The sequence below is a fragment of the Stenella coeruleoalba genome (genome assembly GCF_951394435.1).
Source record: "Stenella coeruleoalba genome assembly, chromosome: 14".
In the NCBI taxonomy this organism is placed as follows: Eukaryota; Metazoa; Chordata; class Mammalia; order Artiodactyla; family Delphinidae; genus Stenella; species Stenella coeruleoalba.
In genome coordinates this window covers 13,716,729-13,742,638 of record NC_137160.1, presented here as the reverse complement: position 1 = coordinate 13,742,638, position 25,910 = coordinate 13,716,729, and the positions used below count along the sequence as shown (strand labels likewise).

General features: G+C 36.4%; 1 protein-coding gene across 3 annotated transcripts in view; it reads right to left on the bottom strand.

Annotated features, from left to right (window-relative positions):
- Positions 1-25,910, bottom strand: part of PIGN (phosphatidylinositol glycan anchor biosynthesis class N) — a 110,817-nt gene that overhangs the window by 48,475 nt on the left and 36,432 nt on the right. For all 3 annotated transcript variants that reach the window (XM_079943244.1, XM_079943246.1, XM_079943245.1), the window contains 7 exons: positions 14,664-14,742; positions 13,532-13,714; positions 8,213-8,352; positions 5,906-6,005; positions 5,709-5,801; positions 4,511-4,602; positions 1,816-1,924 (listed from right to left, as the gene is read on the bottom strand). In XM_079943244.1, the coding sequence (XP_079799370.1) occupies positions 1,816-1,924; positions 4,511-4,602; positions 5,709-5,801; positions 5,906-6,005; positions 8,213-8,352; positions 13,532-13,714; positions 14,664-14,742 (796 nt within the window). The remainder of the gene's footprint in view (positions 1-1,815; positions 1,925-4,510; positions 4,603-5,708; positions 5,802-5,905; positions 6,006-8,212; positions 8,353-13,531; positions 13,715-14,663; positions 14,743-25,910) is intronic.

Genomic DNA, 25,910 nt, shown 5'->3' with positions numbered 1-25,910 from the left:
AAACTATTGCTTTTAGAAATATTATTTTATTGGAACGTGGTCACTCTCATTCACTCACATGTTGTCTACAGCTCTCTTTGCCCTACAATGGTAAGCTGAAAAGTGACAACAGACTCCATATGCCCCACAAGCCTAAAATATGTACAATCTAGCATGTCAGAAAAATGTTTGCTGACCCCTGAATTAGCGGATTAATAGCCAGTTTAAGAAATGAACTAAATTATGGCTATGAACAAAGTAAACTCTCTTAAAGATCAGATTAGCAACCTGATCACCAAATCCTAGAGATACATTTAATTTACTCATATTTTCAGTGAATGAAGAAGGAAGAATTGCTGTCAATAAATCTATGACACAATTCTAGGATCCTTTCAAATGTAAGACACATTCTCATTTTAGATACATTAAAATGTGAGAAGACAAATCTTAGAATCATAAAAATATATATATGGTACACAATAGAGTAATGAATGCAAATTAATAGGTTAAGGTAAGAAGGAATTACTTTATACTTAGGGGTATTTCTCACAAAGTCCATAAGAATTTTAACATGGTATTCTTTGCTCCTACAGAGTAAGGTTCAGAAACACTCACTTCGTCAAAGTATTCAGTATTACAGGTGAATTTTTTCAAAGCTACTATGGTTTAGTGTAAAATCAGTCGGTATACCATTTAAAATGAAAAGATACACTTCAGTAGGGCTTCCCTGGTGGCGCAGTGGTTGAGAGTCCACCTGCCGATGCAAGGGACACGGGTTTGTGCCCTGGTCCGGGAAGATCCCACATGCTGCGGAGTGGCTAGGCCCGTGAGCCATGGCCGCTGAGCCTGCGCTTCCGGAGCCTGTGCTCCGCAACGGGAGAGGCCACAACAGTGAGAGGCCCGCGTACCGCAAAAAAAAAAAAAAAAAAAAAAAAAAAAAAAAGATGCTCTTCAATAGCTTGATAGGATCTTTGACAAAAATACTTCTCTTTTTATATGTTCTCTGTTGTTCTCCGAGAACGAGTTAACATCTTTTAAGTGTTGTATATTTTAATTTTTGAGTGTTCTTGGAAATACTATTATCCCAGCTTTGTTCTGAGTAAATTTTTTGAGGAGACTTAAATAAGATTTTTTCTCAGTGTTCTAGATGTGGTTTATTGTTTATTGTTGAAAAGGAAAAAAAAAGTGGTTTCCACTCTTATCTACAAAAAAGCTATCATTTTACAGAATATGACATCATATAATCTCTTACAATCCTACTGGATATTATCTTTACAGATTAAAAACAAACAGACAAGTTCTATTACTGAAAATCACACATCTAGTACAAAGCATAACTGGGAATTGACTCAATTTTGAAATGTCAAGTTCAAAGTTCTTTTCACCACTCCAAAACCACCAACCAAGGTGATGTTTATTTTCTCCTAGTATGTCATCTGAAGTCTTAAACTGACTAATTTTCTTGTAAACATACTAAGCGGCTGCTTTCACTTCAAAGAGCTTACTTTTTTCCTGACCCAAACTAGGACACCACAGAATCTCAGACCAGAGGAAGTCTTTTTCAGTTCAACTCTTTGGACAATACTTCTTATATCTCCTTAATCTCTGCTATCTAGGCGTTTTGGGGGTGGGGGGGCCTCTGTTGACCTTTTTGCTATTTCATACCTTTTAGAGAACATATTTCCATATAATATCTTAAACAGAAAACTCTTCTCAGCTGGTATTGAGGTTAAAAAAACCAGGATGGCATCCTAAGAACAATATAATTAAATACAACTGTAAGATACATTTTAGTGTATCATTTGTATAACATAGTGTTGAAAATCTGTAACTGACCTGTAATAGATGTAACACCAGCTCTTCACTTACAAGACTATCTTTTCTTTTTAAGACAGATGTTACAACAAACAGGGATAGCAGAAGAACCAGCAAGCCTGCACCCACTCTGTTTTAAAACACAATTCACAATTTCAAATTTTCTTAAGACATTTATAGAATATATATCACATGAAAATATTAGATATTTTACTCTAATATAGAACCTCTCAATCATTTGCTTAATCAAGATGAAGTAACAAAATGAATACACAGGTGTAAGAAGAATAAAAATCTTAGAATAAAGATCCTGTGGGGATGGTGTTATTTGTAACTTTTCACACAATTTTTTAAGTATCTTCATCTTATTTCCATAATTTGATTTTTTTAACATTTACGCATACCATAATTCTCAGCTTGACTTGGACAAATTTACAGAAAACAATATAAAAGATAGCTATACAAATATATCAGTATCTACACCACACATTTTCTGACTATGAGCACCTACTCATACACAAAGGAAAATCTACATTTATAATCCACAAATTGTTCCTCTCTATCACTGACGTTGGTGCTTTTCACAGCTGTTTCTGGCTAAGGGAAGGATGGAAGAGGGGCCACAAAAGTAGCATGTGGGTGAGGCATTGGTACAGTAACGAAACAACAAATTACACTTTTTCAAGAACACCAGATACAGTATGGCTCCTGAAATCGAAGGAGACTAACGTCAAGGAAATACTGTACTATTACTATTGAGTTCTATTTCTCACCTCCTAAAAATCCAAGTAACACAGGACGACTGAAATTATATTGAGGATAGAATCTGGAACTCAGTAATATAATAGAACTATGTGAAAAGGAGTTGGTTTAAGAGAAATAAGAAGGAGCAAAAGGCAGGGTTATAGAGAACGTGAAGCAGGAACTCCCAGGAAAATGCTTGTTTTTGCTTTTGTTTTGATTCTTCTAATATTCTCTTTAAGAATCATGAGGGAAAAGTTAATTAAATCTTATGAAAAACAACCGTGTATGATTAAGATTCTTTGTTTTTCTCCCCCATACCCTCTTAAAAAAATAATTTGATATTTCAATTAATTGGCAAATATGTTTTTACCTCAGAATATTATAGCTATGTTATATAAATTTTTGCTCTTTCTTTTAATTTATCCTTAAATATTTCACATATCTATCTTTGTAATTTTCTAAAGAAGAGAGATGAGGTGAGAGATCAAATGGAGAGTAGCAATTTCTCCATAAACCAGGAGGCAAAATGAAGAAGTTGCAAATATAGCTACTGGGAAACTTGAAGCACTGAGGAATTTAAATTAAGAGGGGAAACAACATAATTTTTAAAAATACAAATTAGATTTCTCATGGTTTAACAAGTTTACTTCCTGAATTAATCTTTACTGGAATAGGTAAAGTGAAAATTTTCTATGAAGACCATTTATATAATTTCTTTTCCTTTTAGCATAAGTCCTGTTCAAATATGTCAATAGTGCTTGAGCAGGACAGATGGGTAGAGGCCAATGAAAGGAGGGAAAGCGGCTTTATAGAGACAAGAGAAGAGCTCACAGAGTAGTGGGAAGCAAAAAATAAAATGTTTGACTTCATCTTTGCACATGCTGTTTACAGTTTATGACAGCTGCAAAATGTTTTCACTTAGAACTAATAAAGTATGGCTTAGATAAAACAGTCTTAGAATTCAATACAATTTTTTGAGCTCTGCTAATAAATTGACTTCCTGGAATAATTTCTGATCTAGTCCATATTGTTATTCTCACAGAAATGAGATAAAATGTATATAATTTATAGGTACTTTAAAATGAACACATACTTTAAAAAAATATTGAGTTAATTTTCCTTCAAAAGATATACCCTCATCTATTAAAGATGGGGTTAGAACGCTAAAAAGTTGGTTACACAAAGTTCAAAAGAAAGTAACAAAGATGATTACATGATTAGAAAATAAGAAAGGAAATGTTAAATGAAATAGTGATCATTTAATTTGCCAAGCGCCTGCACACACACACACACACACACACACACACACACACACAGCCATCAGATTACATGATAATAACTTTAAAGTTAAAAACAAATGTAACCAATTATTTTAAAGATTTGCTTGGGATATACTGAGGAGAAATAAATATAACAGCAGCATGGAGAATTCAGGTAAGGTATATAGAATTTTCTAACAGCTTAAGTGATTAAACATGAGAAAGCTGTCAAGGTACAGAGAGTTTCCTCCCATGGAGATCTTTACATTCAGAATAGAAGAGAATTTCATTTTTCTCAGACATTTAAAATGTGGACATGATCAAAGGAAAAGAGAGATTGCATCAATCATCAGTGGCTTTTAGACCTTTTAATTTTGGCAACAGAACATTTTTTCATGTGAAACCGTTTACTGATCTCCCAATATATAAAACATACAAAGGCTTCTAGACCTTTAAAAAATTCTTGGCATTTTAAGTTATCACTGGCACAATTTCATTTTTTACAAAGGTCCAGAAGCATCTTCAGGGAGTTTTAATGCCTCTCAGAGCCTGAGCCAAAATTATGACTAATGGTTTGATAGTATTTAGTATTTTAACTTCTAGTTTGTTCACATGATTTTAAACTCATGGCCAAGACTTGGTTCATATTTCATAGTGTTGATTGAGAAAAACAATTGCATTAAAAAGAAAATAAGTTAAAATATGGTGCATACACTAGAAAGATATTTGGCTTTCGTCCTACAACAGGCATAAGTGGGAACACTGCCAGGAGCAAACAGAAGAAAATCCAACTCAGCGAGGTGCTCTAAAATAAAGAAAAAAGTTATCTTTAGACATTATGGTACAAAAACTGTCTTCAGTGTTTCACAGACTACATGGCTGTGAAACTAAAAGGAAAATTCAAAGCTTTACATCTGTTTACTTTAAAAAGTAATATAGTTACTATTTGTGAAGGATCTGTTATACAGTAGGCACTATATTAGGTATGATATAGGCATTATCTCATTTAATTCTCACAATAACCTCAATAGGTAGGCTGTATTATTCACAGTATTTCAGATGAGGAAACTGAGCTCAGAGATGTCAAAGTGTAAGTAGCACCAGATCTATTACTAGTAAATGAAGCAGCCAGGATTTAGACTCAGGTCTGCTGTTTCAAAGCAAGCACTTCATTCAATTTATGTTCTACCATATATTGATGACATCTTTAAGAAAGCTGGCCTGCAATCATAATCAAATGATTGTGCCCAGGAGGGAAATAAGTAAAAATACTTCTGTAATTAGATTAAGACAAAAAATTGTCAATAGTCCCATTAACTGGAAAATTTTGTAGGTTCTCATAGAGTAGAAAGAAGATATTTCTATCTTCCTGCTACCTCCACCAAAAAGTATCAAAATGAAAACATGAGAGTATTCTTTGTAGAAGCACACTGTACTTACCTACCTAGTTAAAGGCAGAAAATCAGGAGTAATTATACTTTAAAATAATCTATCATGAATAAATACTTCTCCAGAGAAAAACTGAGGTGGCTCCAGACCAGGAGGGAGGTGACTCCTCTGACTTGAGTCCAGAGTGTGGCCTCTCATGCCACTGCACTGCTCTGGGCAGTTCCTCTGTGGCATTTAGATATTTGAGCCTAAAGGAATCTAGGAAGTGCTTCAGAGAAGGACAAATCAGCTCTGCTTCTTGAGTATTTCAATCACCACAAGACCAGTTCACTTTGATATGAAAGTCTGCATGAATCACTGAAACCTTAAAGTCAACTTCAGTCCTCCTGTCAAAAGGGTCAGGATCTTTATGTAAGGTCACATTCTACCCTGTTCTTAAAAAAATGAATAATTCCCTGAGTTAAATGCATATCAAAACAAAGCCGCTATGAATCTGCCTAATTTCAAAGTGAGTACTTATACCTTTGCTCGAGTCCACAGTGGAGTGATAAATGGCCAACCTGCAAATGCAATGAGTCCAGCTGTAAGCATATAGCGGTAGAAAAAACTGAGAACCTAGTAATGCAATCCAAAGAAGAAAGGGAAAATGAGGTCATTTCAAAGGAGTTACATGTGCATGAAAGAGACCTGAAAATGTGGTAACATGGTAAATTACTTACTAATACTTCAACTCCCAGGATAAAGAGTAACAGGTATCCAACAAAATGACTTGGAGGGAAGGTCAACAGTAATGTGACCAAGCCTTGAATAACTGGAAATCTGTTTAACAAGATTATTTATAAAAAGATTATTTATAACCTATATTGAATATAAAAAATTAGTTCTCATATAGTTAAAAATAAAAATTTTGTGCATAGAAATCAGGGAATTTTCAATTCACAGATTTTTCAAAAACTAAGATAACCTCCAACATTTGTTTCAATGGCTTTACTTACCTAAATCTTTTTTTGATATCTAGTATTCTAGGAAAAATGTAACTTCTGAATTAAGTTGATAATGATCACATTAATTTGCTTGGCTTTTTTATAAACATTAATGACAATAAATGAGTCTTATTGGATGTTTAAACATGGGCACATACAATTACAGATACAACATCAGAAATAAAATACAATAAACCCAAATGAATAAACATAAAGAACATTTTTAAAATTCACTGAAGTTAATTTTATATTGAAATCTCAACTGTCTTAATAAAATAAAGGTCGTTTTCCTAGTCTAGGTAGAGAAAATCTTAATTGCACTTTTTCACTGGGTGAAATACAAACTCAATTTAAGATGTCACTAATTGTACACTAATTGTAATTAAATGTGAATTCATAACCATTAAAAATGTATTACATACTTGAGTCCTTTTTACATTTCATCACTGGAAAAATTTTTTTAGCATTGGTAGTGCATTATTAAGTAGGCAATTATAAAAAGTCAGTATCACTTGGTTTATAACCTTTTTCTGATTGAAAACAATGGTTACATAATGTCATCAAAACGATTAAGGTGCCATGTTAGGAAAGAAAAGCTAACACCAATCTAAAGGAGAATGTTTCTTTTGTTCCCAACAGTGATGATTTTGTAAAATCATTTAGATTATTTCTAGAAGAAAAGTGAATTTTTATGTTTTATTTTCTTTATAATCTATCAAAAAGATAAAGATAGAACACAACATATTTTCAAAATCACTCTGTCCTTAAAATTTTAATGTATATGTGTTCTTCATAAATAGAAAATTTAATAATTCAGGAGGGAATTTTGGATAACACCTTTCATTCTAAAAATTTTTAAGCCAGAGCAAATGACATTAGGAATAAATCCAATTTAAATATGTACATCCAGCAACCCTATTCCTTTCAAATGGAGAAGTAACAGTCTGTTCTTTTGTCAGTGTCTTTTTGCCTTGTTTTTAAAAATGTTAACATTTAAAATATTTTAATATTAATTTTTATTTTTCATATTAAGAAGAGGTAGTCAAAGCTGGAGGTAACAAAAATTAGAAAAGAAAACACATTGTGTCATTGCAACATGCTCGCCAGCCCTGACAACACCCTTATTCTGGGCTGTCATTCCCTGGTCTGCTTTCGGCATCTGGTTTGCTCAAAGGATGCCCAAGACTAAGTTTAAATTTAGATTACTGGTGCAAATATAGAAATCAACACGATCTGTAAAATGACCCTCGCTGCCTGTGAACATGAACCAGCCCAACATTTTAGTGATTTTCTTTTAAAGTGTTTATAACTTCCATGAGAGCTCTACCTCTGATGTTTCCTACAATGATAAGAATCCATTTCAAGTCCACCTTGTGAGCAAGCACTTAAAGGTAGAACCACAGCATACAAGAATAATCTCCCCTAACCCCTGTAGGTATACATTACTAGATTGGATTTAATTGCAAACTTTCATTCATCTAGGTTTACATGATAGCTGGGAAAGGAGGGGCAAAAATGTATGGAACAAAAGCATGCAAATTGCTTTGTGAAACATGAAGATACACTGGAAACTGGGATGATGAGACAAATTCAAAACGTAAGTCACTCCTGACATAGTACAATCCATATTAATTACTTAATTTTTACTCCAGATTTTTCTTATAAAAGATAACACAAAGAAGGGAATGAGGCCAGTGCTACCTCAGGGCAATCAAGATGAAGTCAAAAGGGAAAAGTAAAAAGGATGTTTAGGGAATTCCCTGGAGGTACAGTGGTTAGGACTCTGCACTTTCACTGCCGAGGGCCCGGGTTCAATCCTGGGTTGGAGAACTAAGATTCTGCAGGCCTCAAGGTGCGGCTAAGAAAAAAAAAAAGCCTGTTTATATGCAACGTTTATGCTGTTATGAATGAAATGAAAGGGCTTGGAGATTTGAGGGTATTATAATTATCTTTCATGACTTATGCTACAGAAATCTAATGCATTTAAATACAGATTTAACTGTCAGTGAAGTGAAAAACAAGACCACAAGATGTGTTACTTACTCTCTCAGAACCGCATACCATACTGGCAGTGGCAACAAGCAATATATGTAGTAAGTCCAGGGACAGGCTTGAATCAGCAGGAAAAGTGCTAGTAAAACGCCAACAGCTATAAAACTGCATGACAGGAGATGGCTTGGTTTCTGAAAGTTAAACAAAACATTGAAAACACTCCAAATCCATGCTACTTGATAGGTTTTTAAAAGAGATTTTATAAAGTGAAGAAAATACATTACTTTCTTTCAGTGATTCTACTACTAGATGATTAATCTAAGAGCTGCATTAAAAAAAATCTGTCATTGGAGAAGCACATTATAGAAGAAAAAGCTGGATAGCCTGGAATTGTTGCAATTAGGTAATTCTCAATTTAAAATGACTATGCTCCTAAAGTTTGTTTGCAAGTAACTTCTTCAGAACTCTGAACATATTTCTCCTTAGTAACAATTTTATAAATGTTGATTAAGTTCACTGACAAGCCCACAAAAGCCCATTTAATCTACAATAAACTGTGGGACCTAATCTTCATTTGGAACAATGATTCTATCTATTCAAACTTCAAATTGACATGCTGCCCACGCTTCTCTCTCCATCACCCAACCACAGTAGGTTCATTCAGTCATATCTTCTCTCCCAAACACCTGCCGAACAAGAAAGGAGCTCCTCCATGTAAATCACCAGTGACGGCCTCCACAGGCCGTGGGTGCTCTGGGCCAGGAGTAATGATGTGAGGGTCAGGGACAGAAGTGCCAATGATTGGAACAAGAACACACTTATGGAAAGCTGTGATGCTAAGAGCACACTGGAGAAAAAAAAAGGACTGGAGGGGGTCACATGGTACTCTCTTGCCTGCGTGCCTTGTTTTCTCTCTCTCTGTTTCCCCCTTGTTTTGCTACCCAAACTAAATAAGGTGAGAATTAAGAATTACCTTCTGGAGTAGGGGAGGTTAGGGAGGAAAAGCAAGAGGTTTTTTCCCCCTTATAATTCCTCCCTCTGGCCTAAAATGTCACCAGAAAGGAAGTAAAGAAGCAAGAATAAACTAGGGCAGAGTTGTAAAAAGGAAGGTGAGACACAGCATTGTGATTAAGAGTTTGGCGCTGCACAGATCAGAATTCAAATCCTGGCTCTGTCACTTGCTCACTGTATGACCATGAGCAAAGTACAAAACAGATTCTGAGACTTAATTTTACCCCATCTATAAAATGCAAAGAATAATTCCATACCTATTTATCAAGGCTAGTAATGCTTAAATGAGATTATGAAAAGAGCTTAACAAAATGCCCAGAATATTACTACTGCTTAATAAATAATGGCTACCATTATCACCTTTATTTTTCTTCGCTCCTCCTCTACCTCTCTGCATTAGTCCCAAAAGTCACTACAGAAACCTCTCAGTGACTAGCACTGGAAATGGAGGTCCCATAGCAAGGGGGTGGAAGAAGAAGGAGCAAGTCTCAACCAGATATGGACAGGTAGAGTCTCTAAAGCTCAAGGTGCCTGAGGCAGGTATTCACTTTAGGAATTGGGACTGGTTTCACATCACTCTGAGGATAGTAAAATAATAAGAAAATAAGTTTAAAGAGTACCTAAAAAAGATACTCGAGGGATTTTCTAGAGTCAGTACAATATCATATAATTATCCAATCCTTTGACACATAAAGTAATCGACATTACAAATAAACATCTACTTGTAGGAAACCAAATCAAAAAGAATTCAGTTCAGCTAAAGTAAAAATTGAAAGGATTTTAAATAACAGGAATGGGGAACATTTTCCACCTCATCATCATTAACTCCCTGCCTCCCCAGACCCTCCAAAAAATACCTGATGATAATGAACCATGCTGTGTGCACCGTCATGACTCCTCCATCCAACTAACAATGATCAAGTCGCACAGTCTACACCATGCTCTGTACTAGGTGCTGGCCTATGAGGGGTTTAAACCATACAGGTGGAGACTGAATCCTGGGACTTGGTTTAAGGGGTTAACATTTTGTGATTTCCCTAAGTAGTGAGAGAATAAGGGAAGCATGTGGCAAAATAAGGATATTCAGTTCTAAAGCAAAAGACATCAGAACTAGCAAAAGCAAAGGAGAAGAGTAGATAGAAGTTAAATGCAGAGTTCAATTAGGAGGAGCTATGGCAAATTACCTTTAAAGAGAACGTTCACTGCAGAGTTGTCTGTAAGAGTGATAAACCTGTAAAATCTGGGGGACACTATCATGGAGAAGTGACAGAAACTTTGGAGTCAGACCTAAATTTAATTCCAGCACTGCTGTTCTATTTGCTGTCAATTTGACTAAACCATTTAGCTTGTCTCAAGCTCTGTTTCCTCATCTGGCCGTGGAGGGTAGAATTTGCTGCGAGCTCACCTCTCACTCCCCCTGGGCCCTCTATAGTCTAGCCGTATCAGTGACTTGCAGCCCTTCCAAGAAGCCATGCTACCTCACTCCTCATCTGGCACATGCTGCTCTCCCTGCACCTTTTTCCTTTTTTCTATTGTGCTATCCGACTCACTGTTTAAGATTTGACTTTGGCAACAACTACCTCAGTGAAGGCTCCCTACACCCCAACTGCAAGCATCATGTTCTAATGAGTGCAGAGCTGCAATTATCTCACCCCCAATTGCTCTCCAAGCCTCCCTTTGGTTAATGCTGTAGACTTCTGGCAACTTATTCTTCCTCCAGATGCTGTCACTTCACTAGATTATAAACTCTCACTGAAGAAGAATCAGAATGTTTTTGAAAACAGAACTAAAGGGTTCAAAATACTTTTAATAACCTCAACTGTAAAGGTCAGTTTTATGTGTCAACTTGGCTAGGCTACAGATCCTAGTTAGTTATTCAATCACACATTAATCTAGGTGTTGGCTGTGCAAATATCTTGTAGATGTGATTAAAGTCCATAATCAGTTGACTTTAAGGGAGATTATCCTGAACAATCACGGTGAGCCTGATTCACAAAAGGCTCTAAGAGCAGAACAGAGGGTTCCCCGAAGAAGAAACTGTACCTGTGGAGTGAAGCTTCCGCTCCTGCCTGCAACTTCCAGTCTGCCCTTCCTGATGGCCTGAACTTAGGACCTGCCTAACTAGCCCCACAGTCACATGAGTCAATTTCTTACACTAAATTTCTTAATACAGAGATCTTACTGGTCTATTTCTCTGGTTTAACTCTAAGTGATAGACCAGCTCTTCACTAAATAAAGTCTAAACGCTATAGTCTAGCATTTGAGGCCTTTGATTACTTCCACCTAATCTATATTATCAGTATTATCTCTTATTAGGCCCTTGAACAAACCTCCCAAATTCCCCCCAAACTGAACTATTTATTTTGAAGGCAGCATGGTATAGAAAGAGCATGAATTTAAGTATTAGAGTTCAAGGACACCAGTGTGTCCTGGAGGAAAACATTTATTTCTCTGAGCCTAAATTCCCCCATCCATATTATGAGAATCATACCATTAAATTTAGGGTAGTATTAAGCTTAACTGAATAACACATGTACAACACCCAGGACAGTCCTGGAATAGTGCAGTTTAATAAATATTACTTATTATCCCAGAATAAAAATACATCTTCCCAACTCTGCCTCTATTTATATTATTCAATTTGCTTTAATTCTTATCCTCTCCCTATATTCTGACTGTTAAATTTCCACCAAGACTTATTTTTTCCTGTTATCATCACCCTAGCTAAAGTGAGATTTTCTTTATTTAAGATATGATAGTCATTGTATCACGTTCACTTAACATTTTATATTAAAGTTGTCAAACATTTGTTGTCTTATGTAATATAGCATAGTATATGACCTATACCTGATAAGGTGGCTATGTGTATACATCTTTTACCTACTTTATTTAATTACAAGCTCCTTGAGAAGCTTGTAATTTTGTATCTGAATTTTGTATTTCTTGGTGTATCCTATGAAGCATCTCGCATTGTGCTGTATACGCAAATATTCTCTGCATTATCAGATTAACGAATAAAGAACTATCAGCTGTGAAATCTGCTGACACAACAATCTAAAGATATCATATCCCTTCTCAATAACCCAAAACGTCAAGACAAATACCAAAAGGCAGCGTTTGGCATTAGACTACTCTGGACTCAAATCTCAGTTCCTCCACATCCTAGCTGAATGGCCTTTTGCAAATTACTTAAATAGCTTCAGTTTCCTGTTTTATACAGAAAAATTATAATGCCTACTTCCAGCACTGTTACGTTTAAAGTGGCAAAATAAATTTCAAATACCCAGCTGAATGCCTAGTTATATCCTCCACTAAAACACGTTTGTTTTTGTCTCTTTTCCTACCACGTAAGAAATGATTTCTACTCTAGCCAATTTCACATACACTCAAATAATGAAAATTAGTTGGGGTAAATTATTTAAGATGCATTACAGCATTATACAAAAATGGAATAAATACTACTGCTCTTCCTTCCATTACAGAAAAATAAAGTATAAAATTGAAAAAAGTTATCACTGGAAATATCTGCAGACTATTATTATTAACAATACACCATTCAGGTATATTACTTTTTAGATGATTTGGACATGGTAATAATCATTAGAGAATGAAGTAAAGGAGATGGAAGAGGCATATTATCCCTGGTAAATGACAGTAATATATTTTAAAAGAGTAAAGTGTTTTAATATAGTTAAACCATATATGTACTATTATATTTTCTCAGTTGTATAAAGTATTATTAAAGAGCGGGGTTTTTTTGGCATTGAAAGTACGGGTTTTTTTTTGGCATTGAAAGTACAGTAAACTAGGGACTAATTCTTAAAATGAGGATATATAGAAAGTTCTGGAAATCTGTATTTAAGAATTTTAGAAAGATGAAAAAGGTAAGAAAAATGTATATTCCAGAAAGGAATATGTTCCTTTTAAAAGGAACATTTTGAATAAGTGATTTTATTTCTTTCCAGCTCCTAAACTTAATATCAGATAAAGTTAAATATATTGCTTTGAAACTGTTTTCTGATCACCTGTACTGTAGAAAGATACAGAATACTTATAACATGCTAAATAATTATAAAAATAAACAGAAAAACAACACAATGCCATAGACAAATGTAAATTACACAGCTATCTTTATAGCCTCTTAAGTTACAGGACCATTATTACTGATACACCCTTTTCCCAACTAAAGAAACAGAGATTACTGAGAAAAAAAGACCCAGTACAACAAAAGCAAATGAGTTAGCTTAGTACAGCATGTACATTATATGAACTCACTGCAGTTAATGTGATATAATTTCTTTCCTTAGTCTTATGATTTTACACCATCATCTGAATCTTCATTATACTTTCTGAACATACCTTGACTTCTTTACTAACACCTCTGGTAAGGTTGCAGTGAGACTTGATGATCAGCAAAGAAGCATAAGATGTCCATCCCACAAAACCAAGAACGACATTGAAAGCCAAAAAGAATCTGTCATAAGTGTGATAATAGGACAATCCTTTCAATGCAAGATTAATCAGCTCCTTGCAAAGGGAAACCTATGGAGAAAGAAAAATATAACTCGCCACATGCAAAGACAAAGAAAATCTAAGTTTCAAAGGAAGAAAAATTATTAAAGTAACCGCAGATGATTGATCAAAAACAGATTTTGATTGTTCAAGGATCTTCTTGCAAAGTATAAGAAAAATTCCTGAATAAAATAAATTTCTAAATCTTGATAAGAAAGGACATTTAAAATGCAAACTATCTATGAGATGTACAATGATTTTAAATGATTCTGAATGATTCATTTTGTGGAAATTATCTTCAAATGACACATGAAAGAAATGGTTCTCTAATATAGGTCCCTGATAGGAGATGCCCACATTTACATGTTTTGACTTTCTCATATCAGATTACCCAAATCAGTTATAAAACATTATTAAAATAGCTTAATATTTTAGTGGAGAAGAATAGCTTGCCACTGTAAAACTATAACAAAAATAAGCATTAGAAATGCCATCATACTACTCAGGCAATGTTAGAAACCAAAAATAGAATTCTTTCTTACTTTAAAATTATATGACCATTTAAAACAGAGAAAATTAATGAAAAACATAGTAGGGCAGGAGTTGGGAAAAGTCAGAGCTTCAGTATGAACCATTAGATTTCCAATAGTGTGAAGCTAATTCTAAATGTACAGATATGTCATGTTCTAAAATATTATGCATAAATAAGTTGGACGACAGAAGCCTGGAATATACTTTCTCATTATAGAGAACAGCAACTGTTCATTTCCAATGTTAACCTAAAAAAATTTACCTATAACATTACCTGAAATAAGAGAAGTATGTCCATGTGGCTAAAGCAGCTACTTAGGAAATTCAACCCTTCCTTAAAGGTTCAGGAAAGCTCCCTGGCCTGCCCACTTTGCTCTCCGTCACCATACTTGCCCCTCCCCATACCTGAATGATCAGCTATTTATATATACAAGGCCTGCATACTTACTGCTTCATCATACTTTTTCTGTTTTATATAAGATCTTGCTTTTCTTAAAATGTTGATCTGTTTAGAATCAGAAAGCGAGCTACAAAAGAAAAAAAATGCTTTAGGTTTAAAATGTTTCTTCATTTTAATAACATTTTTTCTTGGTTCTTTGCTTAACTGAAAATAAAAAGATGGTGAAAATTGAGTAAAGACAGAAAGAAACAAACAAACAAACTCTGAGCCAAATTGTATCACTGCTGGTTATCTGAACTCTTCCAAGAAATAACTTATAAATTAAATTTGGTTTTCTTGACTCAAAGTTTCAACTGCCAAACTCCACTTATGACAGTCATACAATACATCATTGGAAGAAATGTAATGCTTTGGCTAACACAGAAATTCTGATTAAATCAATGTAATTAATGGAACAACAAACAAGTGGTCTGAGTTACAACACTCAGCTCTCTCATGCTCATGGTAGACACAACAGACAGGGCAGATTCACTACGGTGCTTTGTACCCTTGAGCCAGACAGGGCCTGACAATTTTCATTATCAAAGAGATCCGAGCAGAGCTTAACCAACAATTAAAGTTAGTGAATAATTTGAATCTATTTGCTATTTTTGTATTACACCATATACTTTTTTGGTTTTCCTATCTTTCATTTCTCTTTCCACCATTTCCCTGTCCTTGTTTTACCACAGTAAAAACCTTAAATACAAAGGAGAAATACTCCTAATACTGCATAAGTAATTTTTAAATAAGTATATTTAAACACAAAATTGAATATATACTGCTTAACTAGCATCTACATTCCTAAAGTGAATACCTTTACATTTTAAAAGTGTAAAAAAGTTATTTAAGGATATATTAGGTTGGATCATTTGAAATTGACGTTTTTATATGTCAAAAACTACTAAATTAAATTTTGACAAGTTCATATGGCTCAATAATCACTTGTCTTCTTTCTACTTGGTTTCAGCAGCTTCTAAAGAGATGAGACGGAGACTTTGCAGAAAGTTCGTCTTTTAAGCAATGTTATTAGTTTGGGTGGGTCACAGACATCTTTCAGAATCTGAAACTTGCTCTAGAAAAATAAATAATCCAAAATCTTACATATAATTTCAGAAAATTCAAGAACCCCAGAACTCAACTATGAACTCTCTACAGTTCTATAGAGGCTTGATTAAGAATATGTGCCTACACCAAGGGATCCCAGATCTTGCAACTCATGGGAACCCAATCACTTTGTCAGATTGTAGGAAAATCCCCCACCCCTGGACTCAATGGGATGTGGAGGAAAAAGGTACCAGGAAGCAAGAATACATGAAAGAAAAACCAATTACTTCAAACTGTTGCCATGATCCAGTTCTCTGTCCTTCAGACACCACACATTTTGGAATATCTTCCTAGAAGTCTTAGAAATGGAATTACTGGGCCAAAGGGCACAGGAATTCTTTGAAGGCTACACCTAGGATAAATTTTCCGAAGTTCTATAAAACCCTTCTAAGTTGATCTTCCTTCCCCTTGCTCTAATCCACTCCACTTCCTAAAACACTGATTACATCTTCTGATATACTTGAAATTGATATGGGTATATTATTGTCTACTTCATCAATTCTAAACGTCCTGGACTACTGATGACCATCTCCTTCTATTCTACTTAATTTCCCATTATCCCAAATATATACTCTCAGTTATAAAATGGTTAAGCTCTTCATTCTTCACCTATCTTGCCTTCACGTCTGAGTTATTGTTCATAAAGATCCTCCAGTCTCTGCTTTCCAAAATCAAATCTTATCATCCTTTATGGTCTACTCCAAATCTCACCTCACACCATTAACACTTTAGTGTGGTCTCATCATCAATTTATTTCTCTTCAATTAAATTTTAACCTTTATGAGGGCCACTAATTATTTACATTAATATCAATAATACTCAGCAAAGTGCAAAGCACATAAAATGAATCAATAAATCTTAATTGATTAAAATGCTATAAGGAGAGGAGCTTCAAGATGGCAGAAGAGTAAGACGTGGCGATCAACTTCCTCCCCACAAATACATCAGAAATACATCTACATGTGGAACAACTCCTACAGAACACCTACTAAACACTGGCAGAAGACCTCAGACCTCCCAAAAGGCAAGAAACTCCCCACGTACCTGGGTAGGGCAAAAGAAAAAAGAATAAACAGAGACAAAAGAACAGGGACGGGACCTGCACCAGTGAGAGGGAGCTGTGAAGGAGGAAAGGTTTCCACACACTAGGAGCCCCTTCACGGGCGGGAACTGCGGGTGGCGGAGTGGGGAGCTTCGGGGCCACGGAGGAGAGCACAGCAACAGGGGTGCGGAGGGCAAATCGGAGAGACTCCCGCACAGAGAGAATCGGTGCCGACCGGCACGCACCAGCCCGAGAGGCTTGTCTGCTCACCTGCCGGGGCGAGCGGGGCTGGGAGCTGAGGCTCGGGCTTCGGTTGGAGCGCCAGGAGAGGACTGGGGTTGGCAGCGTGAACACAGCCTGAAGTGGGCTAGTGCGCCACAGCTCGCCGGGAGGGAGTCCCGGAAAAAGTCTGGACCTGCCGAAGAGACAAGAGACTTTTTCTTGCCTCTTTGTTTCCTGGTGCGCGAGGAGAGGGGATTAAGAGCGCTGCTTAAAGGAGTTCTAGAGACGGGCGTGAGCCGTGGCTATCAGCGCGGACCCCAGAGACTGGCATGAGATGCTAAGGCAGCTGCTGCCGCCACCAAGAAGCCTGTGTGCGAGCACAGGTCACTCTCCACACCTCCCCTCCCGGAGCCTGTGCAGCCCGCCACTACCAGGGTCCTGAGATCCAGGGACAACTTCCCCGGGAGAACGCACGGCATGCCTCAGGCTGGTGCAACATCACGCCGCCCTCTGCCACAGCAGGCTTGCCCCACACTCTGTACCCCTCCTTCCCCCAGGCCGGGGTGAGCCAGAGCCCCTGAATCAGCTGCTCCTTTAACCCCGTCCTGTCTGAGCAAAGAACAGACGCCCTCAGGCGACCTACACGCAGAGGCGGGGCCAATGCCAAAGCTGAACCCTGGGAGCTGTGCGAACAAAGAGAAAGGGAAATTTTTCCCAGCAGCCTCAGGAGCAGTGAATTAAATCTCCACAAACAACTTGATGTACCTGCATCTGTGGAATACCTGAATAGACAACGAATCATCCCAAATTGAAGAGGTGGACTTTGGGAGCAACGATATATATATATTTTTTTCCCTTTCTCTCTTTTTGTGAGTGTGTATGTGTATGCTTCTGTGTGTGATTTTGTCTGTATAATTTTGCTTTTACCATTTGTCCTAGGGTTCCGTCTGTCCGTTTTTTTTTTTGTTAGCACTTCTTATCATTGGTGGATTTGTGTTTTTGGTTTGGTTGCTCTACTCTTTTTTTTTTTATTACTTAAAAAAAGCTTTTTTTTAATGATTATTTTTTTATTTTAATAATTATTTTATTTTATTTTATTTTATTTTATTTATTTTCTCCCTTTTATCTTGAGCCTTGTGGATGACAGGCTCTTGGTACTCCAGCCAGCTGTCAGGGCTGTGCCTCTGAGGTGGAAGAGCCAAGTTCACAACATTGGTCCACAAGAGACCTCCCAGCTCCACATGATATCAAATGGCGAAAATCTCCCAGAGACCTACATCTCAATGCCAAGACCCAGCTCCACTCAATGATCAGCAAGCTACAGCGCGGGACACCCTAAGCCAAACAACTAGCAACACAAGAACACAACCCCATCCATTAGCAGAGAAGTTGCCTAAAACCATAATAAGGCCAAGACACCCCAAAACACACCACCAGACGTGGACCGGCCCACCAAAAAGACAAGATCCAGCCTCATCCACCAGAACACAGGCACTACTCCCCTGCACCAGGAAGCCTACACTACCCACTGAACCAACCTTAGCCACTGGGGACAGACACCAAAAACAAGGGAAACTACGAACCTCCAGCCTGTGAAAAGGAGACCCCAAACACAGTAAGTTAAGCAAAATGAGAAAACAGAGAACCACACAGCAGATGAAGGAGCAAGGTAAAAACCCACCAGACCTAACAAATGAAGAGGAAATAGGCAGTCTACCTGAAAGAGAATTCAGAATAATGAAAGAAAAGATGATCCAAAATCTTGGAAATAGAATGGAGAAAATACAAGAAACGTTTAACAAGGACCTAGAAGAAACAAAGAGCAAACAAACAGTGATGAACAACACAATAAATGAAACTAAAAATTCTCTAGAAGGCATCAATAGTAGAATAACTGAGGCAGAAGAACGGATAAGTGACCTGGAAGATAAAATAGTGGAAATAAATACTGCAGAGCAGAATAAAGAGAAAGAATGAAAAGAATTGAGAACAGTGTCAGAGTCCTCTGGGACAACATTAAACACACCAACATTCGAATTATAGGGGTCCCAGGAGAAGAAGAGAAAAAGAAAGGGACTGAGAAAATATTTGAAGAGATTATAGTGGAAAACTTCCCTAATAAGGGAAAGGAAATAGTTAATCAAGTCCAGGAAGCACAGAGAGTCCCATACAGGATAAATTCAAGGAGAAAAATGTAAAGACACATATTAATCAAACAATCAAAAATTAAATACAAAGAAAACATATTAAAAGCAACAAGGGAAAAACAACAAATAACATACAACGGAATCCCCATAAGGTTAACAGCTGATTTTTCAGCAGAAACTCTGCAAGCCAGAAGGGAATGGCAGGATATATTTAAAGTGATGAAGGGGAAAAACCTACAACCAAGATTACTCTACCCAGCAAGGATCTCATTCAGATTTGACAGAGAAATTAAAAGCTCTACAGACAAGCAAAAGCTAAGAGAATTCAGTACCACCAAACCAGCAATTTATAACAAATGCTAAAGGAACTTCTCTAGGCAGGAAACACAAGAGAAGGAAAAGACCTACAGTAACAAACCCAAAACAATTAAGAAAATGGTAATAGGAACATACATATCGATAATTACCTTAAATGTAAATGGATTAAATGCTCCAATGAAAAGACACAGACTGGCTGAATGGATACAAAAACAAGACCCATATATATGCTGTCTACAACAGACCCACTTCAGACCTAGAGACACATGCAGACTGAAAGTGAGGGGATGGAAAAAGATATTGCATGCAAATGGAAATCAAAAGAAAGCTGGAGTAACAATTCTCATATCAGACAAAATAGACTTTAAAACAATGACTATTACCAGAGACACAGAAGGACGCTACATAATGATCAAGGGATCAATCCAAGAAGAAGACATAATAATTGTAAATATTTATGCATCTGACACAGGAGCACCTCAATACATAAGGCAAATACTAACAGCCATAAAAGGGGAAATCGACAGTAACACAATCATAGTAAGGGATTTTAACACCCCACTTTCACCAATGAACAGATCATCCAAAATGAAAATAAATAAGGAAACACAGGCTTCAAATGATATATTAAATAAGATGAACTTAATTGATATTTATAGGACATTCCATTCCAAAACAACAGAATACTCTTTCTTCTCAAGTGCTCATGGAACATTCTCCAGGATAGATCATATCTTGGCTCACAAATCAAGCCTTGGTAAATTTAAGAAAATTGAAATCGTATCAAGCATCTTTTCCAACCACAATGCTATGAGACTAGATATCAATTACGAGAAAAAAGTCTGTAAAAAATACAAACACATGGAGGCTAAGCAATACACTACTTAATAACCAAGAGATCACTGAAGAAATCAAAGAGGAAATCAAAAAATACCTAGAAAAAAATGACAATGAAAACACGATGACCCAAAACCTATGGGATGCAGCAAAAGCAGTTCTAAGAGGGCAGTTTACAGCAATACAATCCTACCTTAAGAAACAAGAAACATCTTAAATAAACAACCTAACCTTACACCGAAAGCAATTAGAAAAAGAAGAACAAAAAACCCCCAAAGTTAGCAGAAGGAAAGAAATCATAAAGATCAGATCAGAAATAAATGAAAAAGAAATGAAGGAAACAATAGCAAAGATCAATAAAACTAAAAGCTGGTTCTTTGAGAAGATAAACAAAATTCATAAACCATTAGTCAGACTCATCAAGAAAAAAAGGGAGAAGACTCAAATCAATAGATTTAGAAATGAAAAAGGAGAAGTAACAACTGACACTGCAGAAATACAAAGGATCACAAGAGATTACTACAAGCAACTATATGCCAATAAAATGGACAACCTGGAAGAAATGGACAAATTCTTAGAAATGCATAACCTGTGGAGACTGAACCAGGAAGAAATAGAAAATATGAACAGACCAATCAGAAGCACTGAAATTGAAACCGTGATTAAAAATCTTCCAACAAACAAAAGGCCAGGACCAGATGGCTTCACAGGTGAATTCTATCAAACATTTAGAGAAGAGCTAACACCTATCCTTCTCAAACTGTTCCAAAATATAGCAGATGGAGGAACACTCCCAAACTCATTCTACGACTACCATCACCCTGATACCAAAACCAGAAAAAGATGTCACAAAGAAAGAAAACTACAGGCCAATATCACTGATGAACATAGATGCAAAAATCCTCAACAAAATACTAGCAAACAGAATCCAACAGCACACTAAAAGGATCACACACCATGATCAAGTGGGGTTTATCCAGGAATGCAAGGATTCTTCAATGTACGCAAATCAATCAATGTGATACACCATGTTAACAAATTGAAGGAGAAAACCCAAATGATTATCTCACTAGATGCAGAGAAAGCTTTCGACAAAATTCAACACCCATTTATGATAAAAACCCTCCAGAAAGTAAGCATAGAGAGAACTTACCTCAACATAATAAAGGCCATATATGACAAACCCACAGCCAACATCATCCTCAATGGTGAAAAACTGAAACCATTTTGTCTAAGATCAGGAACAAGACCAGGCTGCCAACTATTATTCAACATAGTTTTGGAAGTCCTAGCCACATCAATCAGAGAAGAAAAAGAAATTAAAGGAATACAAATTGGAAAAGGAGAAGTAAAACTGTCTCTGCTTGCAGATGACATGATACTATACATAGAGAGTCCTAAAAATGCCACTGGAAAACTACTAGAGCTAATCAATGAATTTGGTAAAGTAGCAGGATACAAAATTAATGCACAGAAATCTCTGGCATTCCTATACACTAATGACAAAATATCTGAAAGAGAAATTAAGGAAACACTCCCATTTACCACTGCAGCAAAAAGAATAAAATATCTAGGAATAAACCTACTTAAGGAGACAAAAGAGCTGTATGCAGAAAACTATAAGACACTGATGAAAGAAATTAAAGATGATAGAAATAGATGGAGAGATATACCATGTTCTTGGATGGGAAGAATCAACATTGTGAAAATGACTCTAATACCCAAAGCAATCTACAGATTCAATGCAATCCCTATCAGACTACCAGTGGCATTTTTCACAGAACTAGAACAAAAAAATTCACAATTTGTATGGAAACACAAAAGACCCCGAATAGCCAAAGCAATCTTGAGAAAGAAAAACAGAGCTGGAGGAATCAGGCTCCCTGACTTCAGACTATACTACAAAGCTACAGTAATCCAGACAGTATGGTACTGGCACAAAAACAGAAATATAGATTAATGGAACAGGATAGAAAGCCCAGAGATAAACCCATGCACATATGGTCACCTTATCTTTGATAAAGGAGGCAAGAATATACAGTGGAGAAAAGACAGCCTCTTCAATAAGTGGTGCTGGGAAAACTGTACAGTTACATGTAAAAGAATGAAGTTAGAACACTTCCTAACACCACACACAAAAATAAACTCAAAATAGATTAAAGACCTAAATGTAAGTCCAGACACTATTAAACTCTTAGAGGAAAACATAGGCAGAACACTCCATGACATAAATCAGAGCAAGATCCTTTTTGACCCACCTCCTAGAGAAATGAAAACAAAAATAAACAAATGGGACCTAATGAAACTTCAACGCTTTTGCACAGCTAAGGAAACCATAAACGAGACAAAAAGACAACCTTCAGAATGGGAGAAAATATTTGCAAATGAAGCAACTGACAAAGGATTAATCTCCAAAATTTACAAGCAGCTCATGCAGCTTAATATTAAAAAAACAAACAACCTGGGCTTCCTGGTGGCGCAGTAGTTGAGAGTCCGCCTGCCGATGCAGGGGACACGGGTTTGTGCCCTGGTCCGGGAAGATCCCACATGCCGCAGAGCGGCTGGGCCCGTGAGCCATGGCCGCTGAGCCTGCGTGTCCGGAGCCTGTGCTCCGCAACAGGAGAGACAACAACACTGAGAGGCCCACATACTGCAAAAAAAAAAAAAAAAAAAAAAAACCTAATCCAAAATTGGGCAGATGACCTAAGCGACATTTCTCTGAAGAAGATATACAGATTGCCAAGAAACACATGAAAGAATGCTCAACATCATTAATCATTAGAGAAATGCAAATCAAAACTACAATGAGATATCATCTCACACCAGTCAGAATGGCCATCATCAAAAAATCTACAAACAATAAATGCTGGAGAGAGTGTGGAGAAAAGGGCACCCTCTTGCACTGTTGGTGGGAATGTAAATTGATACAGCCCCTATGGAGAAGAGTATGCCAGTTCTTTAAAAAACTAAACATAGAACTACCATACGACCCAGCAATCCCACTACTGGGCATATACCCTGAGAAAACCATAATTCAAAAAGAGTCATGTACCACAATGTTCATTGCAGCTCTATTTACAGTAGCCAGGACATGGAAGCAACCTACGTGTCCATGGACAGATGAATGGATAAAGAAGATGTGGCACATATATACAATGGAATATTACTCAGCCATAAAAAGAAACGAAATTGAGTTATTTGTAGTGAGGTGGATGGACCTAGAGGCTGTCTTACAGAATGAAGTAAGTCAGAAAGAGAAAAACAAATACCGTATGCTAAGACATATATATGGAATCCAAAAAAAGAAAAAAAAAAAAGGTCATGAAGAACCTAGGGGAAAGATGGGAACAAAGACATAGATCTAATAGAGAATGGACTTGAGGACACGGGGAGGGGGAAGGGTAAGCTGGGACAAAGTGAGAGAGTGGTAATGTATATATGGTATACACTACCAAATGTAAAATAGATAGCTAGTGGAAAGCAGTTGCATAGCACAGGGAGATCAGCTCGCTGCTTTGTGACCAGGTAGAATGGTGGGATAGGGAGGGTGGGAAAGAGGGAGATGCAAGAGGGAAGAGATATGGGGATATATGTGTATGTATAACTCATTCACTTTGTTATAAAGCAGAAACTGACACACCATTGTAAAGCAATTATACTCCAATAAAGATGTTTAAGAAAATGCTATCAAAATATTGCAGACCTAAAAAAGGAAGAAAAATAAAAGAATGTACCTTGCTATTCTTAAAGCACCTAACAATTTGCTAAACTAAATAAAAAAAGGGAAAAAAAGCTTGTCTGGAAATAAATTACTTAAGCTAATTTATGTTCTCAAGTGAAGTCTTAAAAAAAAATAAGAAACATTTTTAAAGAGAAATACTTGTTACATTACATTATATACATATTTTATATGAAATATTACATTATATATGGAGTATTAGAAACCATGGTCAGTCTAATTTATATTTTTCTAAATGGACTCTATAAATTTAGGGACATACCAAAGGTTCAGAATGTGTCTGGAATTCATTAAAATGTTCTATACAAACCTCACTGTTGCATTATGACATTAAAGACTCTTATAAACGTGTTCCCCATGCAATTTTTTTAGTTTTCCATAAGTTGAGAATGACTGCAAAATACATCTTAGTATCACATATTTTAAACATAAAGAAGTTTTGTGAAAAATAAAAAGTCCAGAATATAAGGTACAATATTTTAACATCCATGTAAAAAAGACAAAACAAATAACAACCAAAGAAGGGGGGTTGGCAAGGGAGTAATCAAAGGAGTAATGTATACAAATTAAAATGAATAACGGGGAGCTGCACGTGCCAATGCTGGTAAATCTTGAAAATCATACTGAAGGGAAAAAAAGAGAATTGTAGAAAAAAAAATTGGTAGATTTTAAAAATAGGGATTCAATTATATTACACCACTTTACTTCTTAAGAAAAAAAGAGGATCTAAAGAAATATGGTAAAATGTTAACATTTTTAAAACCTGGATTGTAGGTACAAGGATTTTTGTTATAGTCTTCATTCTTTTCAGTGTGTTTGAATAATTTCATAATTAAAATCAAAAATATGTAGCCAAAGGGATATATACATACACATACATAGGTACACATGATATATATATAGACAGATACATAAGAAACTGCAGCTACACCTCCAGGAACAAAGACTGTAAAGACTGGAACACACCAGGCACGGGAACTTTTTATTATCATCTGTGTGACTTTTATTGTGAAGATGTATTACTTTTGTTTTTCTTAATTCATTTATTTTGTTTTATTTATTTTTGGCTGTGTTGGGTCTTCGTCGCTGCGCGCTGTCTTTCTCTAGTTGTGGCAAGCGGGGGCTACTCTTCGCTGTGGTGCGCAGGCTTCTCATTGCAGTGGCGTCTCTTGGTGAGGAGCACAGGCTCTCGGTGTGCAGGCTTCAGTAGCTGCAGCACACGGGCTCAGTAATTGCGGCACACAGGCTTAGGTGCTCCGTGGCATGTGGGATCTTCCTGGACCAGGGACTGAACCCGTGTCCCCTGCATTGGCAGGCGGATTCTTAACCACTACACCACCAGGGAAGCCCCAAGATGTATTACTTTTTCATTCACATTTTACTAACCAGATTTTTAAAATAATTAAAACATTAAAATTTAACCATAGTTTCTGGCTATGATGGAGAAGCTTTGGCATACCAATGCTCCCACCAGGAACAACCAGAAAGCCTGATAAAACAAAATTAAAAATAAATTTGAAGGTACTGGAGAGCTAGCAGACCCTTGATGGTCTTAAGACCATCAAGAATTGAAGGGTTTGGACCCTAGAAAGAAATCACACAGAAAAGTGTAACCCTTAGGGCATCCGTACACAAGGAAAAAGGCTGAGAATTTGGGCAGATGGCTGCTGCCAGGATGTAGAGAATCCAACAAAGCCTTTGGCAATCTTATCAGACTGTAGAGATAAAAATTAAGGTTTGCAGCATCCCATGAAGCCGGAGCTTGAGGACCCAAAAGAGAATAAAAATAAGAGAACAATATACAATTTTCATTCTGGATTTTTAAAAAAAAGACATGAAAAGAA